Source organism: Melanotaenia boesemani, chromosome 13, assembly GCF_017639745.1.
Source record: "Melanotaenia boesemani isolate fMelBoe1 chromosome 13, fMelBoe1.pri, whole genome shotgun sequence".
NCBI lineage: Eukaryota > Metazoa > Chordata > Actinopteri > Atheriniformes > Melanotaeniidae > Melanotaenia > Melanotaenia boesemani.
In genome coordinates, this window is record NC_055694.1 from 7,871,141 (window position 1) to 7,893,933 (window position 22,793).

At 38.4% G+C, this 22,793-nt stretch overlaps 3 protein-coding genes across 15 annotated transcripts in view; all 3 read left to right on the plus strand.

The window, feature by feature from the left end:
- rap1gapa (RAP1 GTPase activating protein a) overlaps positions 1-9,208 on the plus strand; it is a 47,652-nt gene extending 38,444 nt beyond the window's left edge. For 5 of the 13 annotated variants that reach the window (XM_042003752.1, XM_042003755.1, XM_042003765.1 and 2 more), the window contains 10 exons: positions 87-227; positions 1,422-1,553; positions 4,680-4,757; positions 5,707-5,816; positions 5,889-6,035; positions 6,222-6,357; positions 6,472-6,580; positions 7,276-7,355; positions 7,459-7,506; positions 7,609-9,208. In XM_042003752.1, the coding sequence (XP_041859686.1) occupies positions 87-227; positions 1,422-1,553; positions 4,680-4,757; positions 5,707-5,816; positions 5,889-6,035; positions 6,222-6,357; positions 6,472-6,580; positions 7,276-7,355; positions 7,459-7,467 (942 nt within the window). In that variant the 3' untranslated portion in view covers positions 7,468-7,506; positions 7,609-9,208. The remainder of the gene's footprint in view (positions 1-86; positions 228-1,421; positions 1,554-4,679; positions 4,758-5,706; positions 5,817-5,888; positions 6,036-6,221; positions 6,358-6,471; positions 6,581-7,275; positions 7,356-7,458; positions 7,507-7,608) is intronic. The other 8 variants (XM_042003753.1, XM_042003754.1, XM_042003756.1 and 5 more) reach the window with 8 other exon arrangements.
- Positions 9,209-10,047: 839 nt separating this feature from the next.
- aurkaip1 (aurora kinase A interacting protein 1) lies at positions 10,048-12,891 on the plus strand. Its single transcript, XM_042003771.1, has 4 exons — positions 10,048-10,131; positions 11,528-11,633; positions 12,055-12,518; positions 12,641-12,891. Exons 2-4 carry the CDS (start codon positions 11,582-11,584, stop codon positions 12,755-12,757), a joined length of 633 nt encoding a protein of 210 aa, XP_041859705.1. The 5' UTR covers positions 10,048-10,131; positions 11,528-11,581; the 3' UTR covers positions 12,758-12,891.
- A 698-nt stretch (positions 12,892-13,589) lies between these two features.
- Positions 13,590-22,737, plus strand: mxra8b (matrix-remodelling associated 8b). The gene is made up of 10 exons (XM_042003768.1): positions 13,590-13,742; positions 17,670-17,696; positions 17,806-18,111; positions 18,213-18,314; positions 18,395-18,856; positions 20,893-21,060; positions 21,214-21,244; positions 21,324-21,403; positions 21,490-21,543; positions 21,666-22,737. Exons 1-10 carry the CDS (start codon positions 13,715-13,717, stop codon positions 21,689-21,691), a joined length of 1,284 nt encoding a protein of 427 aa, XP_041859702.1. The 5' UTR covers positions 13,590-13,714; the 3' UTR covers positions 21,692-22,737.
- The last annotated feature ends 56 nt before the right edge of the window (positions 22,738-22,793 follow it).

Sequence of the window (22,793 nt, forward strand, 5' to 3'; positions counted from 1 at the left end):
TGGTTGGCCAAAGTACAATAAATAAACAAACAAATAAATAAATAAATCAATATTTTGCTTTGTTTTATTTCATTGCCTTTTTAAAGGAACGAACCAGATCGGCTTTGCTAGAGACTCTTTATGAGGAGCTCCATGTGAACAGCCAGGCCATAATGGGTGTTGGAGGAGAGGACGATAAACTGGAAAATGGGAGTGCAGGAGGAGGGGGCTTCTTTGAGTCCTTTAAGGTAACTGGAGATTCCTGTTTAGAGGCTGGAGGCATCGACCAGGCAGCTTCACTCCCTGGAACGTTCTGAAAGAAATTGCCGTGAGAAGTTAAACAAAGTTCTGCTTGAAAATGTAAATAATTTTAAATTCAAGTTGCGCTTAGCTTAGTGTAGACTGGAAAACAGGGAAAGAGGGAAACCTGACTCTGAGCCAGTTTCCTCAGAAAAAGGAGCTATTTTTACTTCCTATAAAACCACTCATTTGTGCCCTTTATACTGTATTGATTTGTAGCATTTGGAGGCGCCACCGGATTTTGTTTCTTTCAGACAGCCCCTTGTTTCCAGTCTGAGCCAAGCTAAGGTAACATGCTGCTGGCTGTAAATTTGTAGCAGACAGATATGAAAGTAATATTGATTTTCTCTTCCAACTTTCTGCAAGAAATTAAAATTGACTGCATGTGTATTTTCAAAAATGACAAATTGTTCATACTGTTACCTTTAAATACTGTTATAAGATTGTGGAAAAAAATCTGTGTTATTTGATATTGGCAGTCAGATGTTTATCTTGACTTCTCTCTGGCAGTGTTTCAGGATTGTTCTTGCTTGGGCTGTAAGAGCTTCATCCCTCAGCGTGTATTAAACCTGAATGAGAGAAGTTCTGCTGCTCTCCCTCTGCTGGAACACACCACTCTGTGCTTCCCAGCTTTTCTTCGTCATGCATTGTAGACATGACATGATGCTGTGCTCTCTGCATGCTGTTGTGCCAGTGATCTCATTTTTCTATGATTCTATCATCTCTGTGTTTCATAGTATCAGAGGGAATGGATGGATTTATATACCATCACATTCCTCTGCCTCTACACTTTGTAACACACAAAAAGGTGCACTGGGATTTAAACTTGGCTTTGTTTAAATTGAGTGTGGTTTGACATCTGTGCAAGCCACTTGGCCCTTTTACTTCCTCTCCCTTCTCTTCCCACCTACCTAGACATAATGACTCATCTAAACCCCCCTCCAGGCACTGAAGCTTAACAGCGTTCTCTGTTGCTTCCTTTTCTGTGAAGATTAGCATCAGACCAGTGCTCTCTGCCTGTAGTGGTCAGCGTTCAGGGACAGCCCGAGGCTCCTCTCAGCCTATAATGCTGCACAGCGATATAGCGAGGTCACAAGAGTCAGCGCCATCTGAATATATCTCCTCCTCATGTCTTTTTGTAGCGGGTGATCCGCAGTAGGAGCCACTCTATGGATGCCCTGGGGTTAAGTTTCAAGAGGCCATTCACATTGTCCACTAGCCTGAGCAACACCTTTAACCACAGCCCCGCAGAGAGCCCCAAATTCCCAGGGATTGTAAGTACGGTCCCACTCCTCCTGGTCTAAAGTAAAGCGAGCTTCTGCCTCCCTCAGCGACTCTAATAGCGTTAACCCCCTCTTCCTCACTTTGCCTGCTGCACTAACTTCTCACAGAAATGTGCCACACTCTCAACCAAGTAGAGCAATTATTGCAGGCTTGAGTGTTAAACCCGACCCTCAGAAAATAGTTGATTCTTAGACTGTTTGCAAGATCAACTACATGTATACTCAAGGAAATTAAGTCGATAGTCCTGGATTAAAGCTCCTCTTTTTTAAACTTCTCATCAGATCATTTAAATCCTATTGCATCTGTGCTGTTCATACATGCTGCATGTTGAGTGTTTGTTCTGTGTGTGTATATGTGCATTTCAGCTAAAGCATGCAAAGGTATATTGATGGTCACACATGAATGTAAAATTTGCTTATATAGATTATTATTTAAGCCATGAGGTAAAAACCTTGTAACTTCGCAGTGTCTGTTTGGCTTCTTTAGTTTATAAAAAGCTGCAAAAGCCAGTTTTAACACATGTAAGTCTAAAATCAAATTAAAGTAAATCATGAACTGAAGTTACAAGGTCTTCATTCAACATTAGCTTTGCTCATGGTTTCTTCTGTTATATGTAGATACTGTATATTATGGGATATTGTGGGAAATAGCACTTTATATAACATTCTGTTTTGTTTAGAGGTATAAACAAAGGTCACCAGAAACAAAACAGATTTTTCTTTTTGGCTCCTTCAGTTGAACACTTTTTTTTGTCTTTTTGTAATAACACACTTTATTCCTGAGTAAAAGCTTGCTTTTTGCCCGTAACATCTTAACCTGATAACTAATGCATATCTCGCTGTACAGGACTGTGCACTAGTTTAAGGCAGCTTTGAAAACTGGTACAAAGTGGGAATTCTTTCACTAGTATAAGTTATATTTATTTTTGTTATTTAAGAAAATGCTAAATTAGCTTACAGGAGAAAAAATCTAAATCAAGTTAGTTTTTGGTGTGACAAATTCCTCTGGCTTCAAAGGTAAGGCAAGGCAAGGCAGTTTATTTGTATAGCACATTTCATGTACAGGACAATTCAAAGTGCTTTACATAAAACAAAGATATTACAGATATTTAGAATAGTAAAAGGCATCAACACATAATCAACACATAATCACAATAAAATAATAAATTACATTAAAATGATTAAAAGCAAGATAAGTAAAAAAAAAAAAAAAAAAAGTTACCGTGCAGATTTCATGCATAGGCACATGAGAAAAGAAATGTTTTTAACCTGGATTTAAAAATGTCTACATTTGGGGAAAGTTTAATCTCCACTGGCAGTTTGTTCCATTTGTTTGCAGCATAACAGCTAAATGCTGCTTCTCCATGTTTAGTCTGGACTCTGGCCTGGACTAGTTGACCAGAGTCTTTGGACCTAAGAGCTCTGCTAGGCTTATATTCTCTGAACATATCACAGATGTATTCTGGGCCTAAACCATTCTGGGATTTGTAAACAAGCAGAAGGGTTTTAAAATCTATTCTGCGACTGACTGGAAGCCAGTGTAAAGATTTTATAACTGGTGTGATGTGTTCAGATTTTTTAGTCCTGGTTAAAACTCTAGCAGCAGCGTTCTGGATGAGCTGCAGATGTTTAATGCTCTTTTTAGGAAGTCCTGTTAAAAGACCATTACAGTAATCCAGTCTACTGGAGATGAATGCATGGATGGGTAGGTGGGTTTCTTTAGCTTATCAGATATAGGCTGGCTCAAATCTTCTGTCTCTTGGTGGGGGGTCATGACTTCCAGGACTCCTACTATTTCTTACCCTGAAGGTATTATTAATGACATTGGATGTATGATTGAGGCTGATGCACTGCTGCAGGGCCAGTCAGACGCCTCCCTCTTTGGTGTTGCATGATGCTGTCAGTGTGATGGAAACAGTCGAACCTGAGCAAATCCCCAACTCCGTTTGCAGAAATGCTACCTCAAACTTCCCAAGAACCTCCACCATGCTTCACGGTTGCCTGCAGACACTCGTTACTGTACCACTCTCCAGCCCTTCAGCACACAAACTGCCTTCTTCTACAGCCAAATATTTCTTATTTTGGATCATCAGTCCAGAGCACCTGCTGCCATTTTTCTGCACACCAGTCGTTAATGTTTCCTTGCACAGTTTAGTCGTTGACCTTGTTTCCATGTATGGGTTTTTAGCCACAGTTTTTCCTTGAAGGCCACTTCTGACCAGGCATTTCTGGACAGTAGATGAGTTTACCCGGGTCCCTCAGGATTCTGTTATCTCTGAACTTATGGCACTGCTGCGCATCTTCTGATTTTAAAAAGAAGGAAGTGTGTTGTGTCCTTCATCAAGTTTCTTTGTCCTACCGCTATCTCCAATCCCAGATTTTGCAGTTTTTCCATGTGCTTCTTGAAAAAAACCTTAAACAGCACATCTTCCATCCCCAGTCTGCTTTGAAATCTCTACCTAGAGGAGGCTTTGCTGAAGTAGTATGACTACCATGTATCATGTTGCTGTGCTCGCTGTTTAGGTCTCTGGCTGTGTTTACACTTGTATATGAAAATGAGGATCATTAGCACCTGTTTGGTAAAATTGATGAATGCTAAAATTTAAGAATTGAAGTTCATGTGAAGGAAAAGAGTTGTCACACCAAATATTTTGATTTAACTTCGGTTAGTTCACATTTGATTAAAAATATAGATATTTTGAAAGCATTCTTACTTAATAACCTTTTTCCACAGCTGCCTAAACTTTTGACATGGTCCTGTTTGTCTTCCTCTGTTGTTTTAAATATCTTCTTCATCCTCTTCCTCACAGGCATACGACTTACATAACTGGTTCATCACCTCTCTCCCATTCAGCTTCCTGTGTTGCACCCATGTAGCTAAACAGTCTCCATTTGTATTCTCCACTTAACATGTGCTTTGTATTTTGTTTGACTTACATGACTTATTGCATGGAGTCTCATATATATTTGTAAAAATCTCATGTTTTCTCTCCCCCCTTCTCTCTTATCATCCATCATTTCCACTCTTTCTATCACCTTCTTTCTTATTCTGTCTGTATCTCTTTATTTGTCTCTGTCCCTCTCTCTTTCTGTTTTCTTTCTTCCTATCTGGCTCAGTCATTGCTTGTCCCAGGCAAAAGTCCCAGTAAATATGGACGCCGAGGCAGTGCCATAGGGATAGGAACAGTAGAAGAGGTTCATGTCTAATTCTAACTACTCTCTAACTTCTTGTTTTCCCTCTTTTTTGTTTGTATTTGTCTGCATGGCTCCACTGCATCATGCCTAAACAAGGTTTCTCTGTACATTGCAGTTCTGAAATGCATATTCAGTGTATACTCTACAGACAGGATGTATCTTATAAATATTCTTCACATTTCCCAGTGAGTTAGTTGCTTTAGCGAGTCCAAACTTTTGAATTTGACAAAGATTTAATGTTAGAAACTGTTCAGCCTAAGCCTTATTAAAGAAAAGTCTAAATTTAAGTTGCAACACTTGACTCCCTTCAGGCTAACGCTGCAGACTCTTTTCTATTTTGACCGTGTTTTCTGCTTTACTGCAGTAGATTTTCCCTTTTTGTTGTCTTTTATTGCAACTGTGCTTTAATTATAGTATGCCTGATTCTCTGTTTGTCTGGAAATACTGAATATTCATGAATTAATGGCTCAGTCACAGGGAAATTATGAAAACAAAATCATCCTCTTGCTCTTTGAAGCCACATTAAATCAAAGGCTTTTTCAAGTTCTAAATTTAAGAGCTTTAAAAGGGAGACTGAATGTACAAACAGTTGCTGAGAAAGCATATTTAGTGACAGGCTCTGCAGCCTTTAAACCCAGCTTTCATCTCCTGCTTCACTGTGCTCTGCTCTGTCACCAGTGCTTGTCATTAACCTGCTAAAGGCATATTTTAACTTTTATTTTTCGTAAGTGCTGGGGAGCAGAGTTACACATCAGCCTGGTAATTCAGGATTTTGTGGTTTTTAAAAGCATTTTCCCAGAGAATTCAATAACATTTGTGGGTCAAAGTAGTCCTTGACTCCTCTCAGTGACTAATAAATAATCAGACTGATAAACTCTTGAGATGACCTGATTTAACTCAAAAGATATATGGACTCTGGCCTTGATTGCTTTTCCGCTTTCCCTGGCAGTCTTTGATAATTCCAGGGAAAAGCCCAACCAGGAAAAAGTCTGGTCCTTTCAGCTCGAGGAGAAGCAGTGCCATCGGAATTGAAAATATTCAGGAAGTCCAGGAGAGAAGGTAAGAGGAGACTCCTGTATGCACACAAACTCAGATTTTCATTGGTATCTCGATAATAACTTAAATCAGTAGGCCGTTTGTTTTATATGATTTGTGTAGCAGCAGAGAAACATCCCCAAACACTCAGAAGACTCCTGACAGTGGCCATGCTTCTCAGGACCCTAGATCTGACAACTCAGATCAGAGCTCTCCAGAGGTACTCACAACTACAAAGAACAGGTGTGTTTGATTGACAGGTTACCACAATATGATGTTGATATTGATCATAGTACCTGACACATCATGCGCCGCCTTATGCAAGAGTTGATTTAATCGTTCTCTGCAGCAGCAAGTTATATGTATCTTTGTGTCCTGTAAGATAAAATCGGATTTGGCTGTGCTGGAGTGTGGTAACCCAGGGTGTAGTTCTTATCTTAGTGGCAGGACTCCATCCATCCCAGAGGGCCACGATCTCTCCCGATCCTCATCAAATGCCAGCAGTTTTGCCAGTGTGGTAGAGGAGAACGAGACAGAGGCCACGGAGGACTATGACACAGGCATGGTGAGTGGAAATTATCATCATGTTGTGACAAAGAGAGACAGGTGTTTTTAAGCTGTCAGATAACAGCATCTCTGATGTGCATGACTCCAAGTGTCTCCTCTCTACATTCCCCAGGAGAGTGTGTCATCTGCTGGGACACCTCACAAGCGAGACTCCCTCACCTACAGCACTTGGCTTGATGACAGCATCAGCTGTAGCACCAACAGCCGTGGAAGCTCTCCAGGTGACAGCAGTGGACAGCCAAGCCTAAAATTATACAAATACAAACAACACATCAGAAAATAATTCATTTATCTTTCAAAGTGATTAGGTAATTAATAGTAGTTAGTTCTCTTAGCAAGTTCAGTAAGTTCTTTACAGAGAGAGAAGAATAAGATCAACTAAAGGAATTTTTAAAGGCGGATATGAAAGTATGCAAAGGAAGAGAGTTTCATACATAAAATAAAACAACCCTGACACCCCCTTTGTTACAAAATTCAATCTGAGAATAATTAGCAGAGACCTATGAGTGGCCCTTGAAAGTCAGGAAGGCACATACAACATTAATATGTGTCTAAATGAAAGAATATAAAGCAAGTAAAGACATAAAACACAAAAAGCTATTAGACATTCAAGAAAACTGAAGGATAAATTTAGTCAGACATGGGAAAATTGAACCCCACTGCAGGCAGAATTTGTATAACTCTAAAAGTCTTAAGTACTCTTGAACTGACCTGAGAACATATGAGGAAAGTGGACCTGGATAGTTCTCTGCATATAGTTTCTGTATATTTGTTAAAAAAAATGTCTGTGCTTTGTTTACAAAATTGAACAAACCCCAACCCTTTCTATTATTAAATATCTTTGGATTAACTACTTTCCGAGCCAGGCTTCAGTGAACATATTCCTGGGTTAACACCTCACTAACTTATCCTTCAGGACCTGGAAAACCTGATCGAGGAAAATCAACCGATGTCCGTATCAAACTGGAACGATCACATGACCATCAGTCCTCATCAGTGGGTTAACTTCATTCTTCTTACAAATCTCTCCTGTCATTCTACACTTTTTTTGAGTGCACTGTATATTTTAATTTAAACATTTTCTCATCTCTTTGCGCAGAACTGTTAGCTCCACCCAAGTGGTTTTATTCTTGATGTCCATCTTCAGGTTAGACTTTCCTCTTTATCCACTTGTGTTCACACAAACAATACTAAACAATTGCCCTTCATGTGTTTGAGTTTTAACCAAAGATATTTCTTATTCCTAAAGCAATCCCATAAATCACACTCCTGGGAGATGAGTAACTTGTAGAAGATTGCTATGACCGGTCATAAGAAGGAAGATGAAGATGAGAAAGAAGAGAAACAGTGGAAGAAGCATGGCCAGCTGGCTGCTCAGGGAGGCCGGAAACCTAGAAGACACTAGACAGGGTGATGCACAAAGAGGGGCCAGCTTTTGCACAATTTTGCTTCCTTCCATTCTTTTCTTTGCCTGTTCATACATCTGTTGCCTCGCTGTATATTTTTCTACCTAAACTCAAGTCCACATTTGATCTGCAAATGCAGTTGTTTTATTTGTAAAGTCTATTATTTTAGTTTAGATATCTTCTTGAAGTCAAGGTATGCTGGCTATACAAAAAAAGACAGAGCCATTGTGCAGTTGCAAAGTAAAGATAACTGACTGAATGATTTGACCTAATTAAGCAAAGCATTGGTTTGGTTAAGATCTGTAACATATATACTAAATATTGAGAATCAGATGAGCATATTTTTTGGAATCTGTGAAATGTGACCATTTGTAGTGTAAAATCCAAGTAGATGGGCAGCATTGTTGCAGCAAAACAATTGCACTATTTTTCCTGTGGTTATTTCTCTACAGACTTTGTTTTCAAACTTAACATCGAAGGCCATGGTAAAAATAAGAAATGGCCTTAAAAGTTCTGCTTTCGGTTTTTTTCACTTGGCCTTTGATTTTGTTTTAACTAACTTTAATCGCTCATTCTGTAGCAAAATATGGGACAACAGCATTAAAATATAAAACAAATATGTTTTGAATAATTTGAAGCTCAATAATCCTAAAAAATGTGCCATAAATCAACTGTACTCTATCACTGTCGGTATAGTCTGCTGATCTATGGATATTTCCATCAGCGGGTGAACTAACTGCTTTGTCCTCTCGTCTGTCGGAGCATAGACCAGTCGTATTATGTTCTCAGTTGGGTTTTTGTTCTCTCTTATATGTCTTTTTATTTATTGGTTTGGTTCCTGTTTAAGTGGCATTTATAGCAAATACCTGTTATATTGTACCTCTCCATTCAGAATCTTGTCATATTGCTTGTATTGTATGTGTTGCTTTGCTGTAAATTATAATGTCATATGTAAAGCTCTATTTCAGGGGTCAGATCTTGTTCAGTGCAGTAAATTTACAATGCAAATACAAAACAGTGAATATTTATTTGCTTTTCAAGTGACTAAATAACTCTAAACACGACTACTGATTTTGTAAATAGACATTTAGTTGGAGTAAATAGTATATAATGTATAGGCCATTCAGTTTAAACAGGACTGAGAAACAGCTTGAAATAACTGCCAGTTTAACTATTTACTGTTATTTTATTTCTTTTACCCTTTTTTTAATATTATTTTCATTTTATTATTTTTTATAGAATATCTCAAAGCTATTCAGACTTTACTGTAAAAGGGAAAATTTCACAGTAAGTCCGGCTGATCCTTTCAGTTGCCTTATGTCACACACTGATGGTGTAAGTAAAGTTATTGAGGAAAATAGTTCACGGTCAACAGGATTTACAATGAAATGAATGTTTAGTTCTTGCTTGTTTCTACTGTAAATAAATGCCATAAGAACTTTACTGTCTGGTGTCATTACTTGTCTAATTCAGTGTGCACATAAACATAATTATTCTAAATGTGTCATGGAGAAAGTCATACAGTGGGTGTTCTGTTTGCCAGCATCTTAATGAAAGCTGAGAGGAGAAAACCCCATGAATAAATGATGTGATGTGGCTGCCCACAAGTGTAAAACTGGAGCAATCTAAAGGTGGAAGCTTCATCGCTTGGTATTATATAGAAGCAGACATGTTTAGACTTAATGAGCCAAAAGGAAGTAAAACTGAATCATGACTAAAAATATGTTTTCTTGCAGAACAGAAATGGGCAAAATGAAACATCTTTGTAGACCTTTGCAAATAGTTATAAGAAAAAAAAAAAAAAATCATAGTCTTTTTCTATATGTTGACATGAGACTGCAATTTATTAGCAAACATTATTATAATATAAACAGTTTATGTTTTGGTTGGTCCATCTGCATTAAGAGTAGCAGCTTGTGCTATGTTTAAAATATAAAGTTGAAATACCACGATACCATAAGTGACAACTCTGATATTTATTTTAGACATTTGATGCAGCCTTGTTATCAATTTAGCTATTTACGGCTGCATTTTTAAGATAAAATATTTTTCTTATTTTAATTTGTTCAGGTTACTCAACCTGATGTTACCTGAGAACGAGTCTTTCTTTCTTTCTTTCTTTCTTTCTTTCTTTCTTTCTTTCTTTCTTTCTTTCTTTCTTTCTTTCTTTCTTTCTTTCTTTCTTTCTTTCTTTCTTTCTTCCTTCCTTCCTTCCTTCCTTCCTTCCTTCTTCTTAATTTTCATGCCCTCACGGAACATTCGTTGTCTCTGAGAAACAGGAAGCGATGTATACTTTTTGACGCACGGACCGGAAGTTGGTTTCGGAAGTCACATTGAGCACTAAACCTCGGTCACGACTAAATTAGGTAATGTGGTGTTTAATTTTAATTAACTGGTCGCGTTCGTCTTGTAAACGATTAAAAACTACAACCATTTTCGCAACCTCTAAACTGTAAGCCATACGGCGACTTTCTGCCTTCAGCAGAGCTACACTGGTAACTAGCTTCTACGATAGCTAGCTAGCTTCCCACGAACGTCGGGGCACCCGGCTACTTAAAAAGCACTTCAAATTTCTGGCTCTATGCTGTTCGTGTGCTAATCTAATTAGTTAGGTTGTCACAAACTAAAGCTGCAACCGACATTCTTAGTTTGTTTCATCATGTTGGTTTCTTAAGAGTTTAATGGAAAAATAATCGCTCTTTACGTTTAAACAAGCCTTTTTTGAAGGAGCAATCCTATGGTTGCTAAAGATGAAAGATAAATAAAAATAGTATTTCCCCCAAATGCTATTTTATTACTCAAAGATTAATACAAATATCATTTAAGGGGGGAAATGGTCAGTGGCACCCACTGGTAAAAGGGCCAAAGAACAATACACCTTAGTTATAATTGTTAAGTAGAATCTGCTACAGCAAAAGGAGAAAACAGGCAGAAGACAACCTCATCCATATGTATTGCAAATGTACAACAACTGCATTAAAATTACATGAAGCACCTGCTCATGACTACCATAAAAGCATCCCTCTTTGTGTCTTTTTAGCGATGGTTCTCATCTTTGAAAAGATTAAATCCATCTTTCCCGTTAGTTCTTTATAGTTATTGCTTTACATAACACTTTTTTTTGGGGGGGGGGGGGTAATTTTATGTCATTCCGTTTTTATTTAGAGAAATGTTATTTTTTTTGTTTTGTTTTTGTTTTTAAATAGTATTATAATTATTGTGCAACAGTGTTGATATTTGACTAATCAGTTTATCACTCATTAGTTAGTTTTTTGTCATTTTGTTTGTATTTCAACAATGTCTAGTCAGAGACCAGAAGAAAAAAATACAATAGGAGTGAGATTGGAGGAGCTGTATGTCTTCCAGTGCATCAAAAAGACAAAAAAAAAAAAAAAAAAGGACATTTGTCACCCCGGACGCTCACTCTTTGAACTTCTCCCATCAGGAAGAAAGTACCAAATTATAAAACAAAAGACAGACTAAAAATACATGGTTTACATTAATACATGGTCTAAGAAATCAGTGCAAGAATGCTGAAATGTATGCTGTGTGTTTTGTCTTATCAATTCATCTGTTTTTTGTCCTTTTTTTAAGGCACTGATTGGATGGCAGTTTAAAATTTATTGTGCATATTGCAATGACAAGATTATTCTATTCTGTTCTATTGGGGAAAGAAAACAAGTTACAGCTGAAAATTTTAAACACTTTGAAAGCTTTGTGCAAAAGATTGAACTGACACTTCCTGTTTTTTTACGCCCACAGGACCAGAGATCAGTTACCTCATTCCTGATGACTGTTTTTGGCTGATTGTTTACGATGTTTGCCATAAGGGTTGTCCCTCGTCTTAATTTTTTAAGTAGAGCAACTTGTAAGTAACCTCAAATATCTGCATTTTATGCTGTCTTTTGTTATTTTTATTTTTTTATTTTTTTATTTTTTGTGCTTTTAGTTATAGATTGTACCTAGTTACATTTTAGTCCTACGAAGGTTGGGGCAGAGCTTATCTAATACTAAAATGTGATGTGGACAAGGTGCAGAAAGCTGGTCAGAGAATCATTACATGTAGTTATATCAACGTTCTAACACAGAGTTGTGATGCTGTGACATCTAACACATTCACGCTTAAACACTCTCACAGTGGAACAGCCACTCGACTTGTCCTGAAGTTAAGGAGTAGGCACCTAATATTAAAAATCAATTGAACTGTCCTATGAAATAGAAAACCCTGATGAACATTTCTCTCAAACTGACAGAAGCTCTTGTTTTTTTGTTTTTTTTTTAATGTCCAGGTTCACTTCAAGCCCATGCAGAAATTTTAAATAGATGTATACAACCAGGCATTCCTGCTTACTGCTCCTCATTACAACAGAAACCAAGAAACTACTCAACAGCAGCTGACAACACATCTCCTCCACGATGGGTTCAGCTTGAGCCAGAGCTGGAAGAGGCCCTTGTGCCTCGTAAGCTGTCAGTGAGTCCTCTGGAGAGCTGGCTCTCTCTGCGCTACTCCCTTCCTCCCCTGCTGGAGTCTGCTCAGCCGCAGGAGGACGTAGGGCTGCTGGAAGAGAAAGTGCTGCCACCTCTTTCTGTCCCTGTTTTGGAGGACGGGGAGGGATCAGTGACACCTGTGACATGTAAGAACGTTCTAGAGATCCGTCGGCGCAAGATGAACCGGCATAAATACAAGAAGCTTCAACAACGGACTAAATTCTTGAGGAAGAGAGTGTTGGAGGGTCGGGGGAGGAAGAAGCAGGTGAGGGGAAATGGTAGACTTTTCATAATTTGTCATTCTGTACATTCCTTATGTGCTCTCATTAGACGATATTTTTTTTTCTCCAAATGCAAATGACTGTTCATGTTTTTTGTTGATGACAGAAACAGTTTGAGAAGGATCTTGAGAAGATTTGGAAGCGAGCTGGACTGAAAAAGGCTCCAGATGGTTGGACAACACCTAAGATATTCATTAAACAGTATGGAAACAAAAGGAACTGAGACACGCTGACAGTGATTCTTGTTTGGGTCACATCCTTTGCACTGGATGACCCTACACACCACAGTTCACTGACTACTGTCATTCTGTTTTCAGTTATTTAGGTGTAATTAAAGCTTGTTTCAGCGATGACATATTTCTTGTGTGTGCAGTCATTTTTTGTGTACATTATCTAATAAAATCCATCTGCAAAGCCTAAAACATGGCTTTTTTCCTCCTCACTTCTCAGTACCCATATTAATAATCGCTTTCTTAAAGTGCTGTGGTTGACAGTTTCACTAATCAGCCTCTAGATGGCAGTATTGTGTAGTTTAGAAAATCACAAGGTGGCAGTGGACATTTGATCACTTTTAAATAGCATGCCTATGATTAATTAAAGTAATAAATGAATTTCTACCTTCAAATCAGGTGAAACCGCCTTTTTGTTGCCAAAACGGGAGTTAATTTTATGGAGGTAACTCATTAAAGAAGCTATCCTTACACGGACAGTTTACTAAAGTACAGAAATGATCTGTAAATCGTTCTTGAATTCAAGGTATGATGTTATTTAAACATAACGTGTAATAAGGGATTTTGTGGAGAGCAGCATGAAGAGTAAACACTATTTTTTAGTTGCTAACTGAAGGTAAAATTACAACCTACTTTGTCTCGGCTGTTTGGCTGGTGAGCCTTTATGCTTTTACAAACTGATTACTATGTCCTTACTACATATTTGTATGCATCTGTCATTTCAATTCCAAAACTTTTAATAGTTAAGTACGCATGTTTGTGAAGACAGCAGCAACAAAAGGCAGCTTTAGAGTTCTTGGACTGGTGAGGCGGAGCTTGTGGAGGCTCCAGGCTGCAGGAATACAACAGAACACAGCTGCTGCTCCTAAGAAGTATTCATGTGTTTTAAGAATTGTTGAGCACAACACCTCTGACCGGCTCTCACCTCTGACGCCAGCTCCGAGAAGAAGATGCACCCAGATATGACTCTTCTTTGGAGTAAGTTGTACATCTGACTTTTCTTTTTTAGAAGAGAAAGAAATCAAGAAGCGAAACTTTCTTTGTGCTATAATTGGAACCAGGTTAGAATTACTCGGCAAGAACAAAAGCAGACTCGCTTCTTACCTACCTACACATCCATCCATCTTTGGGATATTAATTAATGGTTCTTGTAGTCAGATAAGCACAAATAGTTGACAGTAAGTTGTAATATTGATGACAGTTTAATTTAATCCCGGATTGTAACAGGTAAAAGTGCATTCTGTGGAATTTTTGCAAGCTATTTTTTTAAGTGAATGAAATGGAAGTTTGTCATGTGTTAATCCTAACTTCACTTTTACTTATTTTTTGCTTTTCCCCCTCCTTTGTTAGACACAGTAAGACAAAATCCAGTATTAGCTAAAACATTAGTGAATCCTCACCTGTAATCTCAGTGTAAGTAATGTTGCTGAAAACCTTTTTCTTTAATGAGTTTTGAAGAAAAAAATTGGTCCATGAACTTAGAAGTGAACTTCAGCTCTCAGTAAAGCTGCACAGCTATGAGTGGCTTTGGCCTGATGGTACAGTAAAATGTTTTGATTGTGAGTCTTTTTTTTTCTTTTAATGGCTCCAGCCCAATATGTTTCCAGTTAACTGTGGTCTGAGTGAAGGAGTCAGCACAATCCAGCAGCCAGTCATTATATGTGTCAGTGTTTTACAGCGAGTGGTTGGTTTTGAGTCCAGCTAGTGAGGAGGAAGGAGGAGGGGGCTTCACTCCAACCGTGTTTATGATGGCTGGTTCTGTTTTAATAAGCGGCCACAAACAACAAGGCATGGAAAAGATTAGAGCTGCTGTTTTGAGTAGAGCAAGCATATAGTATCAGCGTGTAGGTAACTATTCAAGGCAGAAAATGACCAGGTTTATGTTAAGATAGTATGTTTAGATTCTGGAAAGAGCCAGTGGGCAGTCACCTTTAAGCCCACCATGTCCTGCAGAAATTTGTCCACATGCTGAAACAAGGCACCTAATAACTTCAAATAAAATCAGATTTGTGACTTTTGAATATCATCATCATATCAAATGAGCTTTTTACAACTTTCTTGCAACTGTTATAAGAACAATAAACAAACTAAATGTTTCCACATACATGTAAACGTGCAGGAATAAATGCACATACAACTAGTTTTAATATGCTCTCACCTCACAAACAAATGGTATAAAGATCTTATGGTTTAATAATGCCTTCCAACACAAGATCAAGTACTTACAAGGGTGCAGCTCTATTTTTCACCAATGTTTAAAATGCACACTTGAGTGTCCTCGACAGGACAGTCAGTACATGCTTCATCTTTGTATGTTTAGCTGAGTCTGCAGCTGGAAAGGTTTTTATGATTTATTCTCAACCTGTGACGGGGCTGTGAGTAAACTTTTACACATTCACAATGTTCATGAATCACATAAATGATGCTGACTACAGTCTTTTCAGTTACAAATAAAACTTTTTTCTTCTTTACTTTACGCCATTCCCAGTTTGACTCCCAGTGTTACATCTAACAGTGGTGATTTTCAGGTCATTTGCTAAATGTCTGTTATTATCACTGGTAATTCAATAGCACGTTGTTAAGTCTTACAGCAACCTGATGAGTCAACAGCTTGTGTGTCTAATGAGAGACAATTACAGGGGCTGGGACGCTTTGTTTTACCATCTGCAAGAAAGTTTCTAGCCCTCAATAGAAAACCCACCAAAAGTTTCCAGCATGAGGTGTCCTCTGTGTGGCGAGTGTGTCTGGGTGGTGAAATAAATTTGGTAAGCTTGAATGAAAAAAACCTGTTTGCTGTCATAAACTTATTTAAGAAAAACACAGTAGCCTGAAGGTGAAGTTACACACCACAAACCCAGAACAACCACAGCTGGATGAGCAGAGGAACAATTTTGCACGTCAAAGCTGATTGTTTGTGTTTTGTTTTTGTTTTTTGATGTTTAAATATAATTCTACACTACTCCATTGAATAAACATACAAAAATACAAAAACGTCTGAGACTTTGTGGTAACTAAGCCTTCAGTGAAGCCATAATGAACACAGCATTTAGCTCACCTTGTAACCAAGTTTTGTGGAAACACGTATTCGACGGATTTTATTTATTTTTTTATATGCAATGGCTTCTCCTAGCCATGGCTGTAGTCTTTGTCCCTGGTTAGGCTTATACAACAGGACCAACAATGAACACACACATATGCTACAAAACTGTCTACTATTGCTGTTCTACTGCCACAGATTATTTGTTTAGATTAATATTACTAATGTATTCATGTAAAAGTAAAATTTTGCTGTACTGGAATTGGATGGTTGAAAAATCCAAAGTCAACTAATATACCAATACTGACAAAAAATCAGTATAATAAATTAATAAAATATTGTATTATATTGATTATACACATATAACATCATTTAAACCTTTTCAAGTTTTCTATTGATACAACTTTATTATTATTATTATTATTATTATTATTATTATTATTAATAATAATAATAATAATAATAATTTTTGGCCAAAATAATCATGTAAAGAAAATCAGATATCCTCACTACTGAACATTTTGTTTGTAATTTTAGTAAAACGTGTTCAGTTTGTAAGACATTATTTAGTGTGTAAAAGTGCAGCGGAGTGAAGGCAAAAAGTAAGCGAATGAGGATGTACAAGTACCAGAAGTTGCTCCTACGTGCATCAGTTATAATAAACTCTCCATCTCATCACTGCTTTTAGACTTTTAATTTGTTATTGACTTTACATGTTAATCAAATATGAAATTTATTTTGGAAAACATTTAACAATTTACAAATGTTCAAACTTCTTAAGATTTAAATGACCTCAACCGAATATTTACTGATCAGTTATTATTTGCTGACTATACAGAACTCAGACTCCAGAATTTCAACCAGAGCCAAGACCACTTCATACCAGTGTTTTTCTCCTGACTCTGTACATGATTTGAATGGTGGGGGGGTGGGGGGGTTATCTGTTGCAACTCTACATTGCACAAACCTGTGCACAGTCTCCGACCCTCAGGCTTCAAATGAGAGGAAACACATCGTTTACAGTCAGCTCTTCAAGCGCCTGGACTAATCCTGTAAAAAATCTGTTTGACGTCCTCCCTTCTAATCTTACAACTTTTACTCTCATTTTTCAGTGACAAACTGGATAAATGGATTTGCTGATCTGCTTTTGTGCAACAGCTTAAACAGCACTGATTATGCCATCCTCTTTCAGTACATTAGAAACAAAACTATTTGTCTCTACAGCTGAGTTTCCATTACCAGTCCAGTTGAAACACACAGGTGTTTGGTCATTTTATTGGATTTTTGAGACAAGACGGAGTGGCTGAATAAAACTCTACTTCTCCATACCTCAGGATCACGGCCTTACAACAAGCCATCAGCAACCTAGATGAATAGAGAGTCTGTATGCTTTGGCCATATGCGTCTCTGCTGGCCCTTCAGTAAACACATAAAGAAACAGCACTGTGGGAAAAGTGCATTAGAAATAGCAAGTCTGCTGTAGGAAAATATCCAGCGTGAGAAAACGCAAACAGCAGAGTGTATTTCCAGTGTGTTGTTGGCATATAGTATATTTATCTACTGTTGTTTTCCTGTGTGGAACCTCTTTGAGATTTTGCCTTTCAACTGTGTCCAGTCCAATTTTATTCCTCTGCTTCTTTTCCTGAACTCTGGTTGAACCTACATCTCAGTTTTTCACTGCTTGGTCAGTACAAATCAAGATCTCCGGGCACTTCAATAGTTTTATGGATGGAAATGTTTAAAGTAATTCCCAGGAGTTAATCAGTGAACAGACTTACTTCTGTGAAGAATCTAATTAATGCATCAACAGCAGACTGCGCGACTTAAAAGCATCAAAAGCTAATTATTCATGCTTTTCTCTCTTTCAGTTCTTGCTGTGCTCTTCCTGCCAGGAGGTAAGAGATTCTTATTTCTGTGCATCTTTGATAAAATCTGAATATCTGATAAATTACTTTATGTCTATTAGTGCACTCCATTTATGTGTGTGGCTGTATGTCTTGCCAGCTTGGAGTCAGAGCAGCAGCGGGCTTGGTGTGGTGGTGGAGGCCAAGAACATCACCCTACCTGCAGGCTCCAAGGCCACCCTGCCCTGCTACAGCCCCCGCATGGTGTGGACCCAGGACAGACTAAAGGACCGTCAGAGGGTGGTGCACTGGGACTTGGTCCACAGCAACCCAGAATATTCTGTGGAGCGAGTCTTGGACATGTCACCTGGAGCCCGCCAAAGGGTTTACAATGGATTCAACAAGGGACGGATCTCCATCCCAGACTCTGCCTTCACTGATGGGAATTTCTCGCTTATCATCAACAGTGAGATTCCTATATTTTTGCTGGTAGCTCTACAAACACTGTGTACAGGCATTTATAATGTATTTTTATGTTGTTTTGGGGCCTGTTTTATTTTCTTGTAGATGTGGTAGCAAGTGACAAGGGGGTTTATACCTGCAATCTGCACCATCACTACTGCCAGATTCACCAGTCCATTCAAATCACGCTCAATGTCACTAAGTCAGGTGAGGCCATCTGATCATCCGGTCGAAAATGTTTTCCATGGTGTACAATTCCTGGCTTTCACACCGATCTATTTTTCCAGCTCGGAAGGAGAAGCGCTACTGGGATGGAGAGAAGACTGTGTTTGTGGTCTTATTGGGCAGCTCGGTTGTGCTGCCTTGTGTAAACCGGCGCTCCCTGTGGCGAGAGGGCCTGCAGGAGGACCAGCAGCAGGTAGCCCACTGGGATTTCCAGGCCCCTGGGGTGCGTCCTGACAAGGCCGACCGGCTGGTAGACCTTTATGCCTCCGGAGAGCGTAGGGATTACGGACCCCTCTTTGCCCTGAACAAGATGAAGGTAGCTGAAGATGCTTTCACATTAGGAGACTTCTCGCTGACCATCTCTGATTTGAAGCCTGTTGATAAAGGCCTCTACTCCTGCCACTTGCACCACCACTACTGTGGTCTGTATGAGAGGCGCATCTTCAGGCTTACTGTGGGACCTCCACTACCATCCAACCCCACTAAACCACCCAAAATTTTCCTGACTGATGAGCCAGAATCAAGTAAGCAACCCAGAGCTTTGTTTTTCATGAACGTATTATCTGTAAATTCCCAATATGGTTTCTTTGGAGAATTGGCTGGAGGTAGTAGTCTGCACTTGGGTTTTGGGTTATATTTATAGGCATAGCTGGTCAGTTAAATCAGCTCCTCTTCTTGCCAATTTTCTCCTCAGTTCGCTCTGTTTTTATGTTTGCGCTGAAGAGGGAGGAGGTACTGCAGAAGGAATGTAGAGTCCAGTTGAGTAAGAAAGAGAGGAAAATAGGGGAGAAAATCTTTTTGTTAGTCATGGACTGCTAATTCACCCATTTTAATTAAAAAGGGGGATTTTTTTGCAACTCTTGCTTGAAAAGCTGCAGTAAATAGCTTTAACATGGCTGCAACGGGAAGCGGTCTAATTTTCCCGACCAACTGTTTTTCTGTTTAGCTGCAGACATTTTAAGAGGAGGGAGTGTGTGGCGATATCTAGAATTTCTTTTTCCTCTATTCAATCTTATTTTCCAAAATGTCCCGACCGTGTGTCTAGACTGGTAACACAGTGTCTCTAGTTTTGTTTAATTTTACTTTCCCAATCTCTGCTCAGTTTCTCTCCTGATGTGTATCAGTCTCTGGCAGACGTATGTTTACAAGCAGTTGAAGGAAGTCTCATACATCTGTTTAACATCTGGGCCAGCTGTTACATGAAAGAGCAACGTACAGGGAGGGGGATAAAGTTATGTGTTTAGCCATAGATTCTCCTCCATGTTAAAAAAAAAAATGACAGCCCATTTAACAAAGCTGTAAATCATGCCAAGAAGAACCAATGGCATCCCTTTCCCTCAGCTTGGAATTCGGCTCCTTTTCATGCATCATGGATCTTGTCTGATAGATTAAAACCAAATAGTTTGTTCTGTCCTGCTTACCAGCATTCATCAACAGTCACAAGAGCTTTTCACGTTAATGCTGCAATTATTCAAGTAAAAAAACAAACAGACTGCTTCTTTATTACAAAGGAAACATTCTGTGAGCTGTCAGCAATTCAACTGAAATCTCAATCTTTAGGAATCAAGATGCTTTTTTTTTCCAGTTCATTGACTTGCAAATGATGCATGTCCCATTGGGTAAAATTTTTTAAACAAAGCGAAGGGTTATCCCTGCGCAGCATATGTGAAATAGCCTTTGACACGTAAATGGAGGGCAGATCTGTCAAGATGATAGTAATGGGCTGCTGCTGCGACATGGCTGCGGCTCTCTTGTGGTCAGCCGTGCTCTAGAGACAATGACCTTGAACATGTTTTTGCATTTTCATGCATATTAGATACATTATACACTGACAGATGATAATTAGAGAGCAAGCTCCCACTGAGGAGGTAGGTGATTAAGTCAGAATAGGTGTTTTTTTTTCTCTTGATTGGCTGGTTTTGAAAGCATTGAGAGGGGTTTCCTCATTAGCCCCACAGTTGTGCATTTTTACAAGCTCCCAATTTAGCTGCTTTACTGGAAGAGCAAAGAGTGAAACTGCACCTTATGGACAGACAAGGACTCAGTATGTAGTTTGCTTTGTTGTGATGTTAGATATGAAGAGTCACAAATGAATCGTGTGGCTGTTTAGATTTCACCCATGAGCTGAAAGATTTCTCTTCCACACTGCAGAAACTAGACTTCTGTGTTTGTGAGAAGACTCGAATCGTCTTAAATGGAAAACTAATACAGACCACATTACAGAATTTGCCTCTGTTCCCTCGCACTTCTCCCCATTTCTGGTCAGCCTGTGTTTTTCTGAGGCGAAAAGAAAAACAGCTGCATGACATCAGGTCTGGAAGTTATTACTGCTGGCCTGCTTTCTGACATTTAACTCTCTGCTCTCCTTCAGAGTCAGTCTCTGGTTGTTTGAAACAAATGGGCAACACAATTCAGTTTGATCTGTGTTTATTGAAAATGTTCCCTTTTAATGAATAAATGAACATTAATCCTCAACAACACAGTTTTCTTAAGTTGACTTTTGTGTCACATTTAACTCTTTGATGCATTTGTATGATTTTTGGTATCATTCTGCCACCAGGAACTATAGAGATACAACATGGGGATGGTTCACGAGTGGTAAATGTCTTCCTGCCTGATCATCAGAGTTACTATGTGCAGCATGTTGGCTACTTCCTGGCAACATTTTTCCTGCTGGCGTTCATCATTGTCGCTGTCCTTGTGCCGACATGGCGACGTAAAAAGAGAGGTATTGTACAGATTTTCAAGCATGTGTGTATCTTACAACCAAAATACTTGACTTTTATCCAATGACAATATTGTTGAAGCTAAAAGTGCATTCAGTATGATCCGTTATGATCTGTAAGATTGTATTTTAAATCTTGGATTTTGTTTGTTTTAGGGCTGGAGAATGAACTGGCTAGATCTGTTCGGTAAGATATTATTTTGTTATGTTTAGTTTTTTTTCTCATTTGTGGTGATTAGAACCACACTTGTGTTTTTATTTTGCAGAGGAAATATGATCAGTGGAGGTGAAATGACATTAGACTACACAGAGATGAAGACGTGCAACCAAGAGCCTTTGAATTCAGGTGGAGTAAATCAAACATATGTCCTTTTTTCACCAAAAAATCACTCTTTGCTGTTTCATAACCTGCATGTCTACTACTATTCACAGATTGCAAAAACAACCTACTGAAAGAAAGAGATATGACCAAAGACTGCAATAAGGGTGAGACGTTCTGCACTGCATCGCAGCCAATAAACAACCAGAAGCAGTCCTTTTAAGAACTGCATTGTAGCCGAGAAGCTTTAAATCCTGTTATGACGTTTTTCTTCCATTTTCTGATTCAGACTTTGATGGGAAAATGTGGATGTGAGTGCAATATTTTTGAGATGCTGGCTGGCAGGTCCAGAGCAAAGACCAGAGGAGATAAGGACCATGGAGGGTGAAAAAGAAGATGAAGAAGAAGAAGAGGAGGAAGGACGAAAAACAGGAAATCCAGGAGAAGACAGGAGGAATGCTCCCTCTGCTGTAACACAAGCATACTACGTTTTTCTTTTCTTTCCATCAAAAAGGAACACTTTGTCATCTATTTCTTTTACTTTAATTATACACATATATATATATATATATATATATATATATATATATATATATACACAGACACACCCTGCATTTTCAACAGCATTACAATATGGTTAGATATATTGATCATTAGTCTTTGCATTCATTTCTGGGTTAATGTTAAGGTGGTATTTTTTTAATGATCCTTTTTTAATCAAATGCATGATATTTTTTAGATATGTTCTACATGTACTGTGCATGCTTTCTGAGCAGCAAGCTCTAATTAACTGTTGAATTAACTGTTTGTTTGCACAAACTGCTGTACTGTAATTTGTGAACGCATCATTATGCTTCAGATGTCAGTTTACTGTATGTATGTAAGCATTTTAAAAGAGTGTATGGAAACAAGTGCCACACATTTCTAGCTAAGCTTAACACGTGGAAAACACATGGTTTCAAAGTTAGGTTTTTCTTTTTTGTTTGTTTGTTTTTTGTTTTTTTGGTGGGATTTTAGCTAAAAAACAAAACAATGTCATACTGAAAAAAATTCAAAATAACAATCTAAATATACTAAATTGGCCTCAGTGTCTGTGGAAACTCAGGAAAAATTCCGAATGACTTAATGGGCAGTGCAGTAGCCTACGTCTTTGTGTCAAACATGTACAGTACAATGTTGGTTGTAAAACACTGAATTTCCATTCATGAATATGCATGTAATAACTACATATCTGTTATATTTGCATAATCACTGCTAATTAACACAATGTAGTCCCTACCCCCCTCCCAATAACCTGTCTTTCCCTCTTCTTTCCACAATCCAAAGCTGGCCTCCTCTAATAAAAGACTTTCTCAATTTCATTAAATTAGTTGGCTATATGAGCATGGACTGAACTGGATTTAGGATGAATGAATAC